General features: G+C 33.9%; 1 protein-coding gene across 1 annotated transcript; it reads left to right on the forward strand.

Annotated features, from left to right (window-relative positions):
- The first annotated feature begins 12,922 nt into the window (after positions 1-12,922).
- Positions 12,923-13,273, forward strand: LOC141637224 (uncharacterized). Its single transcript, XM_074446789.1, has one exon. The coding sequence runs from the start codon at positions 12,923-12,925 to the stop codon at positions 13,271-13,273; it is 351 nt and encodes a 116-aa protein (XP_074302890.1).
- Positions 13,274-18,039: the final 4,766 nt, after the last annotated feature.

Consider the following 18,039-nt stretch of genomic DNA (forward strand, 5'->3'; position numbering starts at 1 on the left):
AAAGCGTCTCCCTTTAAAGAGTTACTTAAAATCAATCTATATATATCTCAAGGGTTTTTCTAATGTGTGTCCTTAGGGTACACATTAAGAAACCAAATAAGAAAATACTATATTTCTCCAAGTCATATGTGTCGTAGCTTTAATTTTTCATTTATATGGTACTATGGAAAATAAAAGTTATTTTTTGTCAAATGATCATGGTTGTACGAGGAAATTGGTCTTTGAACGTGTCATCAGATAAGGTTTTGTGAAAATGGAAAGCTAATTTTTTGTATTTAGTCTATTAACAAGTTTAATATATTGGACGAGTCATATATAATACGTGTCATGTTATATGGGTCAGAGGCGGACCAAAGTTAGAATACGAGTCAAAACAATCTAACACCTTTTTTTAACATCTTCATTAGAATAAAAATATATTTTTCAAATAAATCATATTTGATACCACTATTTTAATCATATTCATTTCTTATTGAAGTCGTAATTCTTACACTGAAAAATTATAATAACAAAGTTTTTTTTAAATAATTATTTTTTATATCATGTTTATGATTTAAAAAACCGCAACTTAGTCATGGTTATTATTTATTATTCCATTTTTTATACATAGAAATTAACTATTTTCATAACAATATATACCATTAATTATTAATATTTTAGTGATATTTAACATACATTTATCATCATCTTAATTTCAAACCATTAGGTCGAACATGTCAGGTTTGGCCCTGAAATAACGAGTCATCAAGAGTTGTGGATCATTCGGATTGCATGTTATAATAAACGGAACTTGACCGTAAAATGGATCAAACGTTCGGGTTTAAGGGTTAGGTCGGGTTAAATTTTAACAGTTTTAATTGTAATGCATGATTAATGTTTTTCACTAATTTTGTTATCTTAAGAGCCTTTATTGGTATAATTAACCGCCAAAATCATTAGGTAAAAATATGATAAGTTAGGTTCAAAAAGATTGATAGAAATGCTTAAGATATTTTCTAAAGTAAGAAGTTTAAAGTGGATAGAGAAAATATTAATTTTGCAATAAATTTATAAGTCAACTTTTTAAATTCTTTTATATATACCCGTGCAACTTTGCACGGGTTTCAAATTTGACCTTCCTCTAATTGTTTAGACCTTTTAATATCATTTTGAATTATACGTAAAAGCTGTATTTCAATTACTCAAATAAGGTACTCCGTATAAATCTTCCTATCTTATTAATTTGAACACCTTTCAATAAAGTTTCTTTCTTTTCAAAAAATTATCTTATTAATTTTATATAAGATTAAGAAAAATTATCTTATTAATTTTATATAAGATTAAGAAGTTCGTTTACGTAAGGATTCTAGGAATATGAATTACAATTTGTTAGAATAAGAGGATAATTACAAATTATTTTAAAATTTTATCCTTTAAGTTTTCACTTTTCAAATTTATAGATAAATTTTTTAATGGAATATAATTTAGTAATTTGTAAATTAAGTTAGTTATCCGTACGCAAGTTGGTGTGAAACTATTCCATAAACACAAATTCTCATTTAGGATGAGCACTATCCGTCCTAAGTTTTAGTGTGAGTAAACAAAATTTGCTAAAATTTTATTTAATGTCAATAATAAAGAGTCCAACTTTAATACAGTTTAAGTGTTATGGAAGGCTTCATCCTCCTTTGAAATTTAAATAATTTTTATATAATTATAAAAACAATGATAAGATACCCTAAATGCTTGATCCTCTTAGTGGCCTCGCTGAGTTGCTCGGAATATAACTATAATTTTATCTTTAAAAATATAAAGTATAAAAATAATGACGATTAGATATAAGAGCAATGATATCTAACGAAGATAAAAATAAAACGAGTTGAGCAAACAAGATAAAATTAACTATTTTTTGTAGCTAAACGGGATAGGTCATGTTCTTTCGGCTTAATTTAAGCTCATTTCAATTCAGCTCAGTTCTATTTAGTTCAATTCAGCTTCATTCGGTTCAATTCAATTTAGTTTACTTTAGTTCAACTCATTCCTTCATAAATTAACTCTTACTTCAGCTTCATTAAGTTCTTCAGCTTCATTAAGTTCAGCCCAGCTCCATTCAAGTCAACTCCTTTCAACTGACCATAGAGCTAAATACGACGCGGAATGTATGATTTTATGAAGTACATTTACGTTATGATATAGTTCGATTATATGTATCCGATCGGCTACAGTCGAAGTTCCACCTCGAAATACAGTGTACATGCTAAGAAGCTAATAATGATTTTGCCTATTCTTTTGTAGGAATATTACACATACATATACACTAACTATATCGTGAGCTTCAAACAAAAAAATTGGATGATAGGTATTATTTCTAGGCTCGTGCATCGCACGGGCATTAAATTTAGTATATATATAAAAGAGGCTTTTTTCAGGCAATTTTAGAGTCTCCAACTATTGTAAAACACCTAAATAATTTTAAATTAAATTAATATTATTAAAACTAAATCTTAAAATTATTTGAAGTTAAAAATAAATCTTAAAAGATAGAGAATTTGATAAGATGTCTTATTTTAGTGAGATAGAATTCTACATTAACTTAAATTGGCTATATGCGTGACACTAAGGAGTCGTCCATATTATATAAACCCATCATTGGTTAATCAAGATAACGCCCAATGGCTTTAATTTTCCCTAATGCATTATTTTGTTTTTTTTGTGTTGATCTTATTAACTGAGTACTATAACCCTATTTGATTATGCATCGATTTTCGTAGATTCTAAAATTGATTATCTACTCTTATGCAGGAGTAGAGATTCAAGTAGAGGTAGATTGAAGATTTGTCAAATCCTCACCCGACTTTGTATGTTGTGCCAAAATTAAACCATCTTGCATGCGTTCATCATTGGACATTCATTTGAATTTATGATTTCTAATTACTTTGCTTTCATGTTATATCTGTAGAAAATTAATCATCGAAGAACATAAGGATTTATATAAAGTTGTCAATTTCAAGAAAATACGTGAGGTATTCGTTTTCTATTATTTGTGTTGTCAATGTAAAAACTAAGTTTTTTGTACATAATATTATGAGACGGTTTTAGTCTATAATTTTAATCATCTAATACAAGAATATTTCTTCATATCTGGTCTGACTTTTAACGTAGGGAAAAAAATAAGGGGCAATTGTTATACCATAATTTTTCATCAATTAATGCATGCCAACATGAGATAGGACTGAATCACAGAATAAGGTATTATTATCATGCTGAACATACTGGACATGAATGATAGATTTACAATTGATAAACTATCCTAAATTGGTTACAAAGGTGGTGAACAGAATATAACAATATTAGCTAGGAACTGATATTACAAGATTACTACGTAATCTTATCATGCCTTCACAAGACGGAGTCAAAGAGGCTGATTTTTGATAATAACATTTCAAGACGAGTGCGGTAATGGCTTAGTTAGTCTATATTTGAACTTAGATTCATGTTTTAAGATCTATAGTTAATCCACTATAACGTTTTGTGGATCGGAACCCGATTATATAAGGGGTACTGTGTTGGATGTTAATTATTAGATGTAAACTCGTGCAAGACATTACTAATATTAAGTTTTATTATATACTAATTTCAAATGGGGTTAAAATAAGTTAAATATAATTAAATAATAGTTAAATTCTCTAATATCCCTATCTAAAAAATCGCGTGTGCGCGGGATTTATACTAATATATACTAGTTTTATACCCGTATAAAAAATGTAAGGGTCGTAATAGCAGGCGTTGTCATTAGATACATGAGCATATAATTGAGCGTGATTAAGTGTTCAATACCGCGACAATATAAATAGTCAAATTTGGAGATTCGAATATTTGATAAATATTAGATTTGAATATCAGATAATATACAACTGTATTTTATTAGAATTATATTTTAGGTATTTGACATGTTAGACCCGTTAAATGTATGTAAATTGCAATATTTTATGTAAATTGTGATATTTTAACTTATGTTTTAACATAAGTAGTTAAAATAGGAATATGAGAAAGAAATAGGAGGAATTGGATTGAGGAGAGAGGGTAATTAAATAGAATAGAAAACATGGGGGACCCACATGTTCAAACTCAACAACCAATTAGAACTCTTTAAAAAAAACTCAGCTTTTATACTATGTAGACTAGTTGGAAAGCCCGTGCGATGCACGGGGTTCCTATTAGTATAATCTTTAAAATATATGCCTAAGTTGATAAAAAAAAGGTCCAACTATGTTAAATCATTTGATGAAACAAAAGTTCGTGGTTTGGTGTAGTTGATGACCTATGAATTATTATTACTTTTAGCATGAATGTTTTGTCATTTAATTAGTAGTAATCACATCATTTGTATAAACATCAAGTGACATAGTTATAGTACGTAGTTACTACAGATACCATCGGTTTTGAATTAAATACAAACCCTTTGTCCATAAACATGGTGCAAATTACCAAAATGAACCCTATATAGCTGAAATAAACCTTTTTAAATTTTTCAAATTATTTTAACCTTTAACAACTAAGTAAAATTAAATGGGGTTACGTAAAACATATATCATAATTATATATACTCCCTTTATCTATCATCTGTGACAACATAAGTTATTAGTTTATAACAACATTAAAATTGTTGGGTGATTGATTAATAATAGAGTTACCGTTCTAATTAATCGCATTCACCATCTTTTTTTAACCGAAGTAGTCTTTGATTATTTACAGTAAGACTACTTGTCCTTAAAAGCTTGTATCTGTTAAACAGAATGCTGGGGATATACAGGAACCAAAAAATGAGTTTGTTGAATGGTGGTTGAAGAAGAGAACGAGAGGTCAGATGAGGAAGAAAATGGTGGGAGCTTGTATACATGCACTGATATGCAAGATATGGGAAGCAAAGAATAGATGTAAACATGAGGATGCTCTAGGCCAGAATTGCTAGTTTTATCGATTAAAAATGATATTTTGTATAGATTGCAGATGAAATGTAGAGGAAGGGATAAGATAAGATATAGGGAGTGGTTCAATTAGATTACTTTGCTGTATTTTCTATCAAGAGATGAAGTAAAACGGTGTAAGTTGTAATAGTTGGTTGCTTGGTTATAATATTACTTACAATTTACCCCCAAAAAAAAGTATAGAAATATGACTAAATAGAATTATACTTAATATGTAAACTAACAGCAAAACACAAAGATATGTGGTTGAATAAATAGAAAAAAAAATATTCCATGATGCATAAGAAAGATTATTATGTTCGATTAAAAATATAATGTGCGTTTCTTTAATTCAACTAATTAATGATCATAACACATGTACACCATTGAGAGCTTGAGGGCTTGAGTAATTAATGGTCTAAATTATTAAGACTCTTTCAAACTTGCACTTATTTGAAATTTAGGCTAATGCGTGAGTCTTGAACTGATAGTCAGATATGAATAATACTATCAGTTGCTCTGTTGTTACACAAAAGTTTTAAGTTGTCCAAACCGCCAAATTCTACTTCTGTTCTTCTCAGTATCGTTCCTCCTCCTTATGATCTCCTCATTCTTATAAAGATAGAGTAAATTAATGAAACAAAAATAGTAACATAGATCGGTGAATTGTTTTATATATCTTGATCGCTTGAATGTAAATGGAGACATTTATGATAAATATCTACACATTTCAATGATTATTAGTAGTCTCTAAACAACAATACAAAAACATATGTGATTCAATTACATAGAATGCATGAGATTCCCATTAGGATCATCTTTAACAATATGCATATTGAATGTTCTAAGAATTTGTTGAACAATAGATTGCAAACATTGGTTTACATTGTTATGGTTTGGTAGTAGAAGTTTATTAAGTTGATAAAAAAAAAGTCTAACTATGTTGCAATTCGGAACACACAAAATTTTTGGGTTGATTTTGTTGATTATTAATGGATCATCAGTCCTTTAACATAAAAGCTACCTATTTTTGGTATTAAGTATATCAGTTGTATAACATCCGAAAACACAATTAAATTATATAGTTACCTATTTTTATCGTTGTACGCACCACCGATTTTAGTTAATTTGAAATGTCATTCCCAAAAATGTGTTTTAATGCCTTAAAATGAATATGTGATAACTGAGACTATTTTTTATAAGATTCACAAATTAGATTAACTTACAACATCAATTCCATTTTGTAAGCATACGATATTGTAAATGTTGAATGGTGGTACGCAAAACAACATGTATCTCAATTATATATCTATCTTGTTTGGAGTATTTTTTTTTTAAATCTCTAAACAATAAATTTGTTTTGACTATCTACCATTAATACTGATTGTTCCCTATGAATTTCAAGCGAAATATAATACGACATCTAATTTTTGAGTGAATTAACGGTCAAACTTTTCAAAGTTTGACCTTTAAAAATCAAGCGAGGAGTTTTGTGTGGATTGGAGGGAGTAGGATATTAGGATACATCTATTAAACTCGATTAGTTTTAGATTAATTTTATTAGAATTATAACTCATTTTTGTTTATTTGAAATGTTATCTATTAACAAATCAAGTCTCATCATCTTATATTCTACTCTTTATTTATAATAACAAAATGAACAAATTCTCATAAAAGAGTTTCAATTTCAAGAAAATGGCTTCAAATGACTAAATATATATGTACAATCGTTTCACTTCTTAACCAACATATATGCAATTAGTTTAACCTAATTTATTACACTAAGGAGTACCTTATATTCAAGTAAATCCATATGGGATACCTCATGATTAACCATTAACAAAAAAGATTTTTTTCAACATTGGTGCCAAGAGGTTTAGCCTAATTCCACTTTAGTGCCTTGAGGTTTTGACTATTTTCCACGTAACTGACGTATACATAACATTCTTAGTATTTTATACAGAATACTAAAAAAAATTTGAACATAACAAATCAAGCATTTTTTTTCAATATTATGTTGATTATTCTATTTTGTATGTAGTTTAATATCGAATTTTGCACTTTATTTTACTGAAAATATAATTAATTAAGATTAAAGTTGAAAATTAAATATGTTAGGTCACCAAAATGTAATTAATTAAAATTAAAGCTTACTATTAAATGATAGCTCAATTTTTTTTTAATCTTATGTGAATGTTATTGGTAATCCAATCATACACATTTGATAAGTTATAGAAAGTCAGAGTTTAAACTGTTCATGTCATCGTTGAAGTTGTTTATTTCTAATATTGTCATCATAGAAATTTGTCTCCTTCCACTGCCATTGTAAAAGCCAAATGCCAAGTAAATGTCATTCCTTGCTCTTTTTTTCCTAATATGACATGTTACTTTTTCTTGAACTATTTTTTTAAAAAATAAAAATCGGAATTTTCCTAATGTTTTTTGTAAAAGATAATATTACGGGTTTGGTTATAATTAACAGCTCAATTTTTTTTAAAATCTTTAAATATTCAAAAAAGTTTTAAAATAAAATTATCTTGGTTACTACACGAATTTCACTAAGAAGCTAAAATCGAAGAAGTTAGATTTTCGACAATATTTTATATTTGTCAAAAAATAGGATTTTTTTTTTCACAAAGAGTAATTGTATGTTTATAAAATATACAATTTTAACACTTTTATATGTTTATTATATGACATTTCGCGTTATAAATATTTCTAAATTATTAGATCTACTTCTATTAGGATTATTTTCTCATATTATTAGATCTACTTCGATTAGGATATTTTCTCATAAATTATTAGATCTACCTCTATTAGAATTATTTTCTCATATTATTAGATCTACTTCGATTACGATATTTTCTCATAAATTATTAAGAAAAAAAAGCTAGATCTACACTTATTAGGATAATGATAATAATTTTATATAAAATTTATTTTATATATAGGAATTCTAAAAAAGTTGGACTCTCTAATATCGCTTGAAAAGTTTCTGCTCTATATATATGTATTGATTATACGCACTAGAGAGTTTCCTATCCTAATCTATATATATATATAAAAGAGGCTTTTTTCGAGCGATTCTAAGCTGTCCACTTCATCTTTTTTAATTTTAGGAAAGTATATTATAAAATCTTCCAAGATTATGACAAAGATTTTATGTAATATTTTTAAAATCAAAGCTATATTTTAAATAAAAGAAATGTTTGGTTATCAATCTAACCAAAAAGTATATTGCAAAACATTTAGGAACTTAAATATTTGGATTCGTAGCGAAAAATGCTTTCATTTGAGTATAAATTTCATATTATTTACTATTTCCTCCCTTTCATTGAATTGTTTACATTTAACTTTTGCACAAATATTAAAAAAATGGGGGTATCTTTACTTTTCATATGTTTACTTACACAACTACTCTCATATATGCCTCTCATAATTTGGCACTCACCCACCGAAAGCTTTAAGGTGTAAAAGTAGACAAGGGTATATGGGTCATTTAATTGATAAAAAAAATAATGCAGGTGTGGAAAAGATGGGGTGATTCTAATTAGTATGTTATTTGTTCCACATTAAAAAATAATGCAGGTGTGGTGAATATATTACATATAAATAATAGAATTGTCCCACATCGAAAGATTAGCAGAAGATGGGGTGATTCTATGAATATAAATATGAGATATCATTGGAATTTATGTATCAACCCAAAATCTTTTGAATCTCTTAAGTATTGTCTTAAAGAGCTCTTAAAAGTTTGTATCATTCTCTCCATATGATATATAATTTTCTAAATTATATTCAAGCGTCGATGCTTATAATTTTTAATATTTATATAAAAACTTATACATTTCATTTGCAAAAAAATATCGCGAAAAAAAATTATGGAAATTATGTAATTAGATTCGTAGTAAAAAAATGTTATTATTAGAGTATATATTTTATATCATTTGCATATATTTTAATTATGATAAAATAAACATACGGATATTAATAGATAGTATAATATTTGTTCATTATCAAATCGGGTTGGATGTCAAATTAGGTGCGAAAAATATGGTGTACTTCTTAGTATATTATTTGTCCCACATTGAAAATAATGTAGGTGTGATGAATATCGTACGAATAAATAGCTGAGTTGTCCCACATCAAAATATTGTCATAAGGTGAATCCCACATCAAAAGATTATCATAAGGTGATGTGATCCTATGATTATAAATAAGATTCATCATTGAAACTTAGGTATCAACACAAAATATTTCGAGTATCTCAAGTATAGTCATAATGCAAACAATAACATACAAATATTAAGCACGTAAGTATTCATAAATGGGATTATATATTAGTGATATTATAATATGTTTCTTTAAAAAAAACTACTAAAATAATATAATTAGATTTGTGGTAAAAAAATGCTATCATTAGAGTATACATGTCATATAATTTGCACATATGATTTTTAATTATTATAAAAAAAATTGAAAAAAAAAACGTACGAATATTATTAAACCGGGTTTGATGTCGAATTAGGCGCGAAAAATATGGTGTACTTTTAAGTATATTATTTATTCCACATTGATAAATAATGTAGGTGTGATGAATATATCACGTATAAATAGTTGAATTGTCCCACATCAAAAGATTATCATAAGGTGGGGTGATCTCATGACTATAAATAAGATTATCGTTAAATCCAAAATCTTTTGAGTCTCTCAAGTATTATCTTAAAAAGCTTTTATGAAAGCTTTTATTAACGTCATGCATCGGTCACAACAATAACATACAAATACTAAGCCTTACAACCTTTTTTTTATTAACAAAGTGTTTTATCTTTTATTTTATTTGAAAAAGATATTTTAATCATATGTAAACAAAAAATTAGACATAAGATTAAGATTATAACTAAGTTAATTATCCCGTTGCAACGCACGGGTGTCAAACTAGTCCTACTACTAAAAGGAAAGAATATTAAATACCTAGTTTGTTAGACGTGTAATTCTCTTATTATTCAATCTTAATTATTTCATAGCAATGACCATCGATGATCTTAGCAATGATTTGTTGCTTGATATCTTATGCAGGCTGCCTTGCTATCGAACTACAGTTCGCTACAAAGCAGTTTCGAAGCGTTGGTGTTCGATAATCTCCGACCCTTTATTTGCAAGTCATGGGTTTTTAACTCACCCTCAAATCGATGAAAAAAAACCACGTTTTGTCTTCTTGTTTACCATGAAATCGTGGGATAAACATTTAGTGACGGCCATGGTTGCACCACAAAGCCCATTGCGGTCTCCTATTATGTCCTTACCATTCCTTCCTTGTAATTCCACACGCTTCGCGGCATTCAAAGACTTGATTTTAAGTTTCGGTGTTAATCAATTGACAGGTTTAAGCGTGTTCTATATTTGTAATCCGCTAACCAAGCAATGGATGGTTCTCCCCCCTTCTCAAATCCAGCAAAAACCCGTAATTTGGGCCACTCTTTTATGTATGGAGGGACACGGGTTTAGGATTGTTGCGGCACATTCTGAACCCAAGCTTCATTCTTCCAATTCTTCCATGGTACCGCCTTTTAAAATATTTAATTTATTTGTTTACGTATCTGAGACATGTCAATGGCAAAGCATAGATGTTAGAGTCAATTCGCAGTCAACGGGTGGACATATAGGTGCATATTACAGAGGGGTAGTGTGTAGGTCGATGGTGTGCATTCACTATCGAAGTTATTTTGGTGCCTTCAACCCTTTCGATATTGCAGGCCCGTTACAAGGGACTTTGACGGCCATAAACTTGCCATTACCCCGTCGATACGTAGACATATTATTCGAGAGTAATGGAAAATTGGTAGCCCTTAGTCGTCCTTATATTACTTTATGGTCCGATTCTGAAGGAAGATTGGCTACCAACTTATCAAAACGAAACCGTATTTGGAAACTGGATATGAGACGGAATAATGATAAACACCTTCCTCGATGGAAGCGGATATCACGACTTGATGGTCACATCAATGTAAAAGGATCAGTATTAACACCTCCTGATGAGTTTAGTTATGGGCGTCACTTTTTAGAAGTTGTAGGGGTACACCCAAGTAAGGAACACTTGGTATACTTGTCAAAAAAGTATGGTGGAACTGGAATGACTCAAAACAGGTTGATTTTATACGATACTAAGTCCAAAACTATAGAGCCTTTGACGACAACAATTCCATGTTATGAGTACTCAATCACTACTTTTCACAAACTCGATATCCCATGTTGGCCGACGCTTATCCCAATTCCCTAGCTAGCCAGCTAGGGCCGTCTGAAGGCGAATAAGTTAAGTGCACCATCTGAATGCTTAGTCGATCATTTTTGTTGGTTAAATATTTTTTGCTTTTTTTAAGTTTATGAATTTTGTTAAACCGAATTTAATAACGATCTTTGTATGTGTGTGTCTTATCTTGTGGTTTTCCAATAACTGTTTATTTCACATGGCGTCAGCTACTCTTGTCAAGTTGGTTGATATGTGCATGAGTGCACTGTTGTAGTACTCTATATATCATGGGGTCGTTTGTTTGGTAAGTGGAATGGAATGGAATGGAATGAAGTTTGATAGTCGGACAATATCCAACTCTGCTTGGCTACTCTTAGTAGCTTCCTAAGCAGAACCTAATTTAGCCATGGATATCACCAAGTCAGGCTTGCTAACCTCAAAATTCTTCTTTTAGTTATGAATCTCCCAATCCAGAATATTGAAATTGGCATTTGCAAATTTAGTCGGACACGCACTCAGGACTCCAACATGGCAACATTAATATTATGTCAAACAAAAAAGATGAGCATTAGAACCAAAAAGTTTGGAAATAAAAAAAGCAAAGGTTATTTTTGCACGAGTTTAATTTAAACTAGTACATACCTTAAATCTATAAGGTATATATTTCTCATATCCAAGAAAGGGAAGTGGTATGAGATTATTACTCGTAGAGTCATGTGTGTATCAAATTAAAACAAAATAAACAAAAGAGCAAAGAAATAATGACTTATTTTAAATGAAAAGTTTTATAGATTTATTTTGTAAGATATTTATTAATGATTGTTATCATATTAAGAATAGAGGGCTGATTTATATCGACGACGTTTTAGTAAATATCGACGTCGTTTTTCATAAAAAAGACAAAGACTGCCCTTTTGACTTTCTCTCTCTAAAAAAATTTCTCTTCAAACTCAACTAAATTAAAAACAAAAAACAACAACAATTAACAATATGTCGGATCTCGATTCAACGGTACACTACAGTCCTATACTGCCCTTCCAAGTCAACTCCTCCATTTCCGTTTGGAGCCCACGACATCACCATTCACCGACACCACCTCCTCTACTGCCACAACAAGCAAGTTACATCCTCACTGCCTTTGCCGTTGTCCTTCCCATCAACTCCTTTTTGTCCTTTATGATTTATCCACCAATCAATTACAACCCAAAAGTTAATTAAGATCCCGACAAGCGTTGCCGACAGCTCCTCAACGCCGACCACCGACAACTAGGCTTCAAATTTCAAGGTTTTAAAGTTGAATACTTCTCTTTTAAATTGGAAAACTTCGAGTTTTAAATTGAAAACGATGAGTTTTAAATGGAAAACTTTGAATTTTAATTTTAAGGTTTGTTTACCATCCCCATATGCTTATTTTAATCATCTTATGTTTTAAATTTTTTAACTCACAATTTTACCTTGAAAACTCATATAAAAGCGATGAAATCTCAAGGTTTTTAACTTGATTATTTTCTTTATTTATGTTAAGTAAGGTTTTAGTTTAATGTTAGGATTATATTATATCGGCCCATAGTAGCCCAACTATGTTACTATATATTTTACGGATGAATCAATAATACACAACCTTTCCCCTCATATCGTCTAACATGGTATCAGGGATCCACCAAAAACACAAAACCCTAACCCTAACCTAAAATTCTTCACCACGAAAATCGTACGGTCCGCTGCCATGGCTGGTGACGATGACGCCATCCCCGAGCCACCAAAACTCGATTTTTCTAACCCGTATTACCTCGGTTCTCACGATATTCCGAGTGCCAAAATTTCGAATGTTGTTCTCCGCCGTGATAATTACGAAGACTGGAAGAACTCCATGAAAATGTCTTTAAAATCTCGTCGCAAATTTGGTTTCGTTGAAGGGACCATTAAGAAACCGTCTGACAAATTTTACCTTGAGAATTGGGAAGTCGTTCATTGCACGCTTGTGCAATGGATTCGCAATACAATTGATCCGTCCCTTTTGGATATGGTCTCATACGTCGAGGATGCGTCCGTCCTTTGGTCTGAATTAGAGGAGTAATTCTCGGTGGTCGATGGCTCCAAAATACACGGCCTGAAAACGCAGCTCCACAATTGCAAGCAAACTAAAGGTATGGACGTAACAACTTATTATGGTAAACTGAAAGCTTTGTGGGACTCTCTTGTCGTTCATGAACCGCCGTTCGCTTGTAAGTGCGGTAAATGTGAATGCGGAATCGGTCCTGCCGCAATTAAACGCCAAGACAATGAACGTTTACACCAATTCTTCATGGGTCTTGATGCTACTTTATATGCCAATATCCGGTCTCAACAATTTCAACTCGACCCATTGCCCTCACTAAGCCGGGCTTATCATGTCGTGCTCCAAGAGGAGAGGCTGCGTGCTGACACTGTTCCCGATGTCTCTGAAGTTGTCGCGTTTGCCACACCTTCACCACGACCCCAAACTGACTGGCGTGTGTTACGTGAACAGGAGCGGCTTGCGAAAAATCAACTACTCTGCTCTTATTGCGAAACACGCGGTCACGAGGTCCGTAATTGTTTTATTAAAACTCAGAATTTTCTTGAGTGGTGGGGTGACAAACCACGCACTCTCGCTGAACTTCGTCGGGTGCGTGCTGCCCGTGGCTCTGGTCAGGGTGCTTCCACGAGTGGTGCAGGTCGTGGCTCTGCTCAAGCTGCTCAAGGTGCTGCGGGTGTTCATGTCAATGCCGTGGCCACTGGTGACTCGGTTCATAACCTTCTCGCTTCCGACCGTTTGAGTGGTATGTGCAATTGGATACTCGACACAGGGGCATCCAATCATGTGACCGGTAGCCTGTCGTGTTTGGTTGATCAAACCGTGATCACTGCTCGTCCCGTGGGTCTTCCAAACGGACAACGGGTCGAGTCAACGATCATGGGATCGGTGTTTATTAATGAATTTCTTACCCTGCAACATGTTTTATATGTTCCAAGTCTAACGTGCAATTTGATTTCTATTTCCCAACTTACGTCAAATAATGACTATACTTTCGAATTTGCTAAATTTTCCTGTCTTATTCAGGATCGTTCCTTGAGGAAGACGATTGGAGTCGGTGAGCTGAGAGATGGACTGTACTGGTTGTGCACGGATGCTCGGACTTTGATGGTGAATAAAGTGGATGCAACGGGTTCCCTTGATCTTTGGCATCGGCGTTTGGGTCACCCGTCAGATAAAGCGGTCAAGACTATCCCTTTTGCTCGTAGTTTAAATTGCAATAAAGAGTTTGTTTGTGATGCTTGCCATTTTGCAAAACAACATCGTAGTAGTTTTAATTTAAATGAAAAGCGTGCTTCGGACATGTTTGAATTAATTCATTGTGATCTTTGGGGACCCTATCGTATTGTCTCTTCCTGTGGTGCCAAGTATTTTTTAACTATTGTCGATGACTATTCTCGGGCAACTTGGGTTTATTTGATGCTTGATAAAACAGAGGTCACTGACATGTTTATGAGTTTTATCGCTATGGTCGACAAACAATTTTCTAAGTCAATAAAATTTGTCCGTAGTGATAATGGGACTGAGTTTAACCATATGGCGGGTTATCTTTTCCAACATGGCATACATTTTCAAACCTCCTGTGTTGGCACGCTCCAACAAAATGGTCGTGTCGAACGTAAACATCGTCATCTGTTGGAAGTTGCTAGAGCTCTCCTTTTTCAGGCAAATTTACCCAAGTCTTTTTGGGGCGAATGCATTCTCACTGCCGCGTATTTAATTAACCGTACCCCAACTGGTCTTCTTAGTAACAAAACACCATATGAGTGCTTATTTGGGGTACCTCCGCCTTATTCTAATTTGCGGGTTTTTGGTTGTCTTGCCTTTGCTCACAATCAACATACACACGGTGACAAGTTTGAGAAACGTGGTCGAAAATGTATATTTGTTGGGTACCCTCATAATAAGAAAGGTTGGAAATTATTTGACACCGAGTCGCACTCTTATTTTGTGTCGCGCGATGTAGTGTTTCATGAGACCGTTTTTCCCTACGCTCTAGCTGACACCGCCTCCTTTGAACCCGTTCCTGTTTCCCCTGTTTCTGGTGACCCGTTTAATGGGCCTGCCCATGATGAGGGTGATCCTCGTGAGGCTTTGGCTGCCAACGAGGCTGTTGCAGCGAGCGATACGGGTCCCACGGGTGACACGGGTACCGTGGACCAGGCCACTGGAGATGTTGGTGATCCAAGTACTGCTGGTACCGAGGGGGGGCCTGCCGTGGGTGAGGAGCTTGGTCGCGGTCATCGGATCAAGTTCCCTAATTCTCGTATGCGTGGGTATGTCCTAGGCACAACACAACGTCCATCCTCATCCTCCAGTTCACCGAGCTCTGCGACGTCAACCTCAGGTACGCCATATTCTTTAGTAAATTACGTTGACTGTCATTTCTTCTCTGCACGGCACTGTCATTTTCTTGCAGCTATTACAGCCGGGGTCGAACCACCTTCCTTTAAGGAAGCTATCCGTGACGAAGGTTGGTGTGTCGCCATGAAAGCAGAGATAGACGCCCTTGAACGCAATGGTACGTGGGAATTGACTGATCTTCCTCCCGATAAAAAGGCACTTGGTTGTCGTTGGGTTTATAAAATTAAATACAAGTTTGATGGCACTATCGAACGATTAAAGGCACGGCTTGTTGTTTTTGGTAATCATCAGGTGGAAGGTCTAGACTACGGTGAAACTTTTGCTCCTGTGGTCAAAATGGTTACCATTCGGGCTTTTCTTGCTGTTGCAGCCGTCAAGAAATGGGAATTGCACCAAATGGATGTCCATAATGCGTTTTTACATGGTGACTTGGATGAGGAAGTCTACATGAGGCTTCCACCTGGTTTCAGTCGGGGTAAAGAAGGGAAAGTCTGTCGTCTGAAGAAATCTTTGCATGGGCTCCGTCAGGCACCCCGTTGTTGGTTTGCCAAGTTAGCTGCTGCACTCAGACGGTATGGTTTCCGTCAGTCCTATTCCGATTATTCCTTATTTTCCTATTCTCAGGGTGAGGTACGGCTATTTATTCTCATTTATGTTGATGATCTGGTTATTGCCGGTAATGACGCTTCCGCTATCGCTAAATTCAAGACGTATTTGGGGAATTGTTTTCATATGAAAGACTTGGGGCCCCTGAAATATTTTTTGGGTCTTGAGGTGGCTCGAAACAAAGACGGCATTTATCTTAGTAAGCGTAAATATGCTCTTGATATTCTCTCGGAGACGGGTTTACTAGGTGCCAAGCCAGCCGTGACTCCACTCGAACAGAACCATCAGCTCGGTCTTGCTACTGGTCCGTTCCTGGCCGATGCCGAGTCTTATCGTCGTCTTGTCGGCCGTCTCGTGTACCTTGCAGTCACTCGGCCAGATTTGTCTTATGCGGTGCATATTCTTTCTCGTTTTCTCCACCAGCCACGAGAACAGCATATGGCCGCTGCCTTGCGTGTGGTTCGATATTTGAAGGGCAGTCCAGGGCAAGGTATACTTCTGCGGTCCGATAGTACTTTTGCTGTTTCAGGGTTGGTGTGACTCCGACTATGCAGGATGCCCTCTAACTCGTCGCTCAACTTCCGGGTGGTTTGTCTTTCTTGGTGACTCGCCCATCTCGTGGAAAATCAAAAAGCAAACCACCGTTTCGCTTTCTTCTGCAGAGGCCGAATACAGGTCCATGGCCGCTGTTCTTTGTGAGCTAAAATGGTTGCGCGGTCTCTTGCTGAGCTTGGATGTTGCTTCTCCTTTGCTTATGACGCTATATTGCGACAGTCAGTCAGCTATTCACCTTGCCCAGAATCCGGTCTTCCACGAGCGTACTAAACACATTGAGGTTGATTGCCATTTTGTTCGCGACGCGATCACAGAAGGCCTTCTTTGCACGGCTCATGTCTCAACGAATGAGCAGCTAGCTGATATGTTCACTAAGGCTTTGGGTGCTCCCCAGTTTTTTTACCTTCTCCGCAAGCTGGGCATTCTTGATCTCCATGCTCCAGCTTGAGGGGGGGTGTTAGGATTATATTATATCGGCCCATAGTAGCCCAATTATGTAACTATATATTTTACGGATGAATCAATAATACACAACCTTTCCCCTCATATCGTCTAACATTTAAAGACTACTAAATTTAGTTTGAAAGTTTAAAATTGTACGTTGAAAAACCATGGATTTGAGTTGAATGATTGTGAGAAGGTTGCGGTGGATTGCTGTCTTCGAGCCGATTTGGAGGTTGTCGTTGCTGGCATCAGTGACGGGATCTTGGTGGGGGACTGGATGTTGGTTTATTATTTTTGGGAAGATGACAATTATCATACCGTAATCAGTGTTGTTACTTATACGGAGTATATACTTATTCACAAGGACCGAGGAGTTGTATAGTACTCCGTAGCATTTGTTTCTTTGGGCTTTTATTTAATTGACTGGTCTAATACTAAACGACCGTCCTATTAAACAATTTGTGTACGAGTAATTATTATCTTGGGCTAAGTTGAATAAGTAATAAATAAATATTGGTCCAACTAAGATAGTACATGCGTAACCCAACCTAAACAAAGTAAAGAATTCATCGTAAGACAATGTTATACAGAAAAAAAAAGTTTGTGAAGAGTAAATAAATTTTTAATTCCATAGGTCACTTAAATATCTTACGGAGTACAAAGATTTCCAAAAACGAAAAGCAAGTACTTAACCCTAATATTTATTTCAATTTCAATTACGTGTTTCAATCCAGTCTTCTCTGACTCTCTGTATCTAAGGAAAACTAATCCCTTTAGACAAACTTATTCGGCTGAAGGCAAATTAATTTGAGAGCAAT

This window comes from Silene latifolia, chromosome 2, assembly GCF_048544455.1.
Source record: "Silene latifolia isolate original U9 population chromosome 2, ASM4854445v1, whole genome shotgun sequence".
Lineage (NCBI taxonomy): Eukaryota > Viridiplantae > Streptophyta > Magnoliopsida > Caryophyllales > Caryophyllaceae > Silene > Silene latifolia.

Coding starts and splice junctions, on each gene's coding strand:
- LOC141637224 (XM_074446789.1), top strand. CDS start 12,923: ATGGCTGGTGACGATGACGCCATCCCCGAGCCACCAAAACTCGATTTT.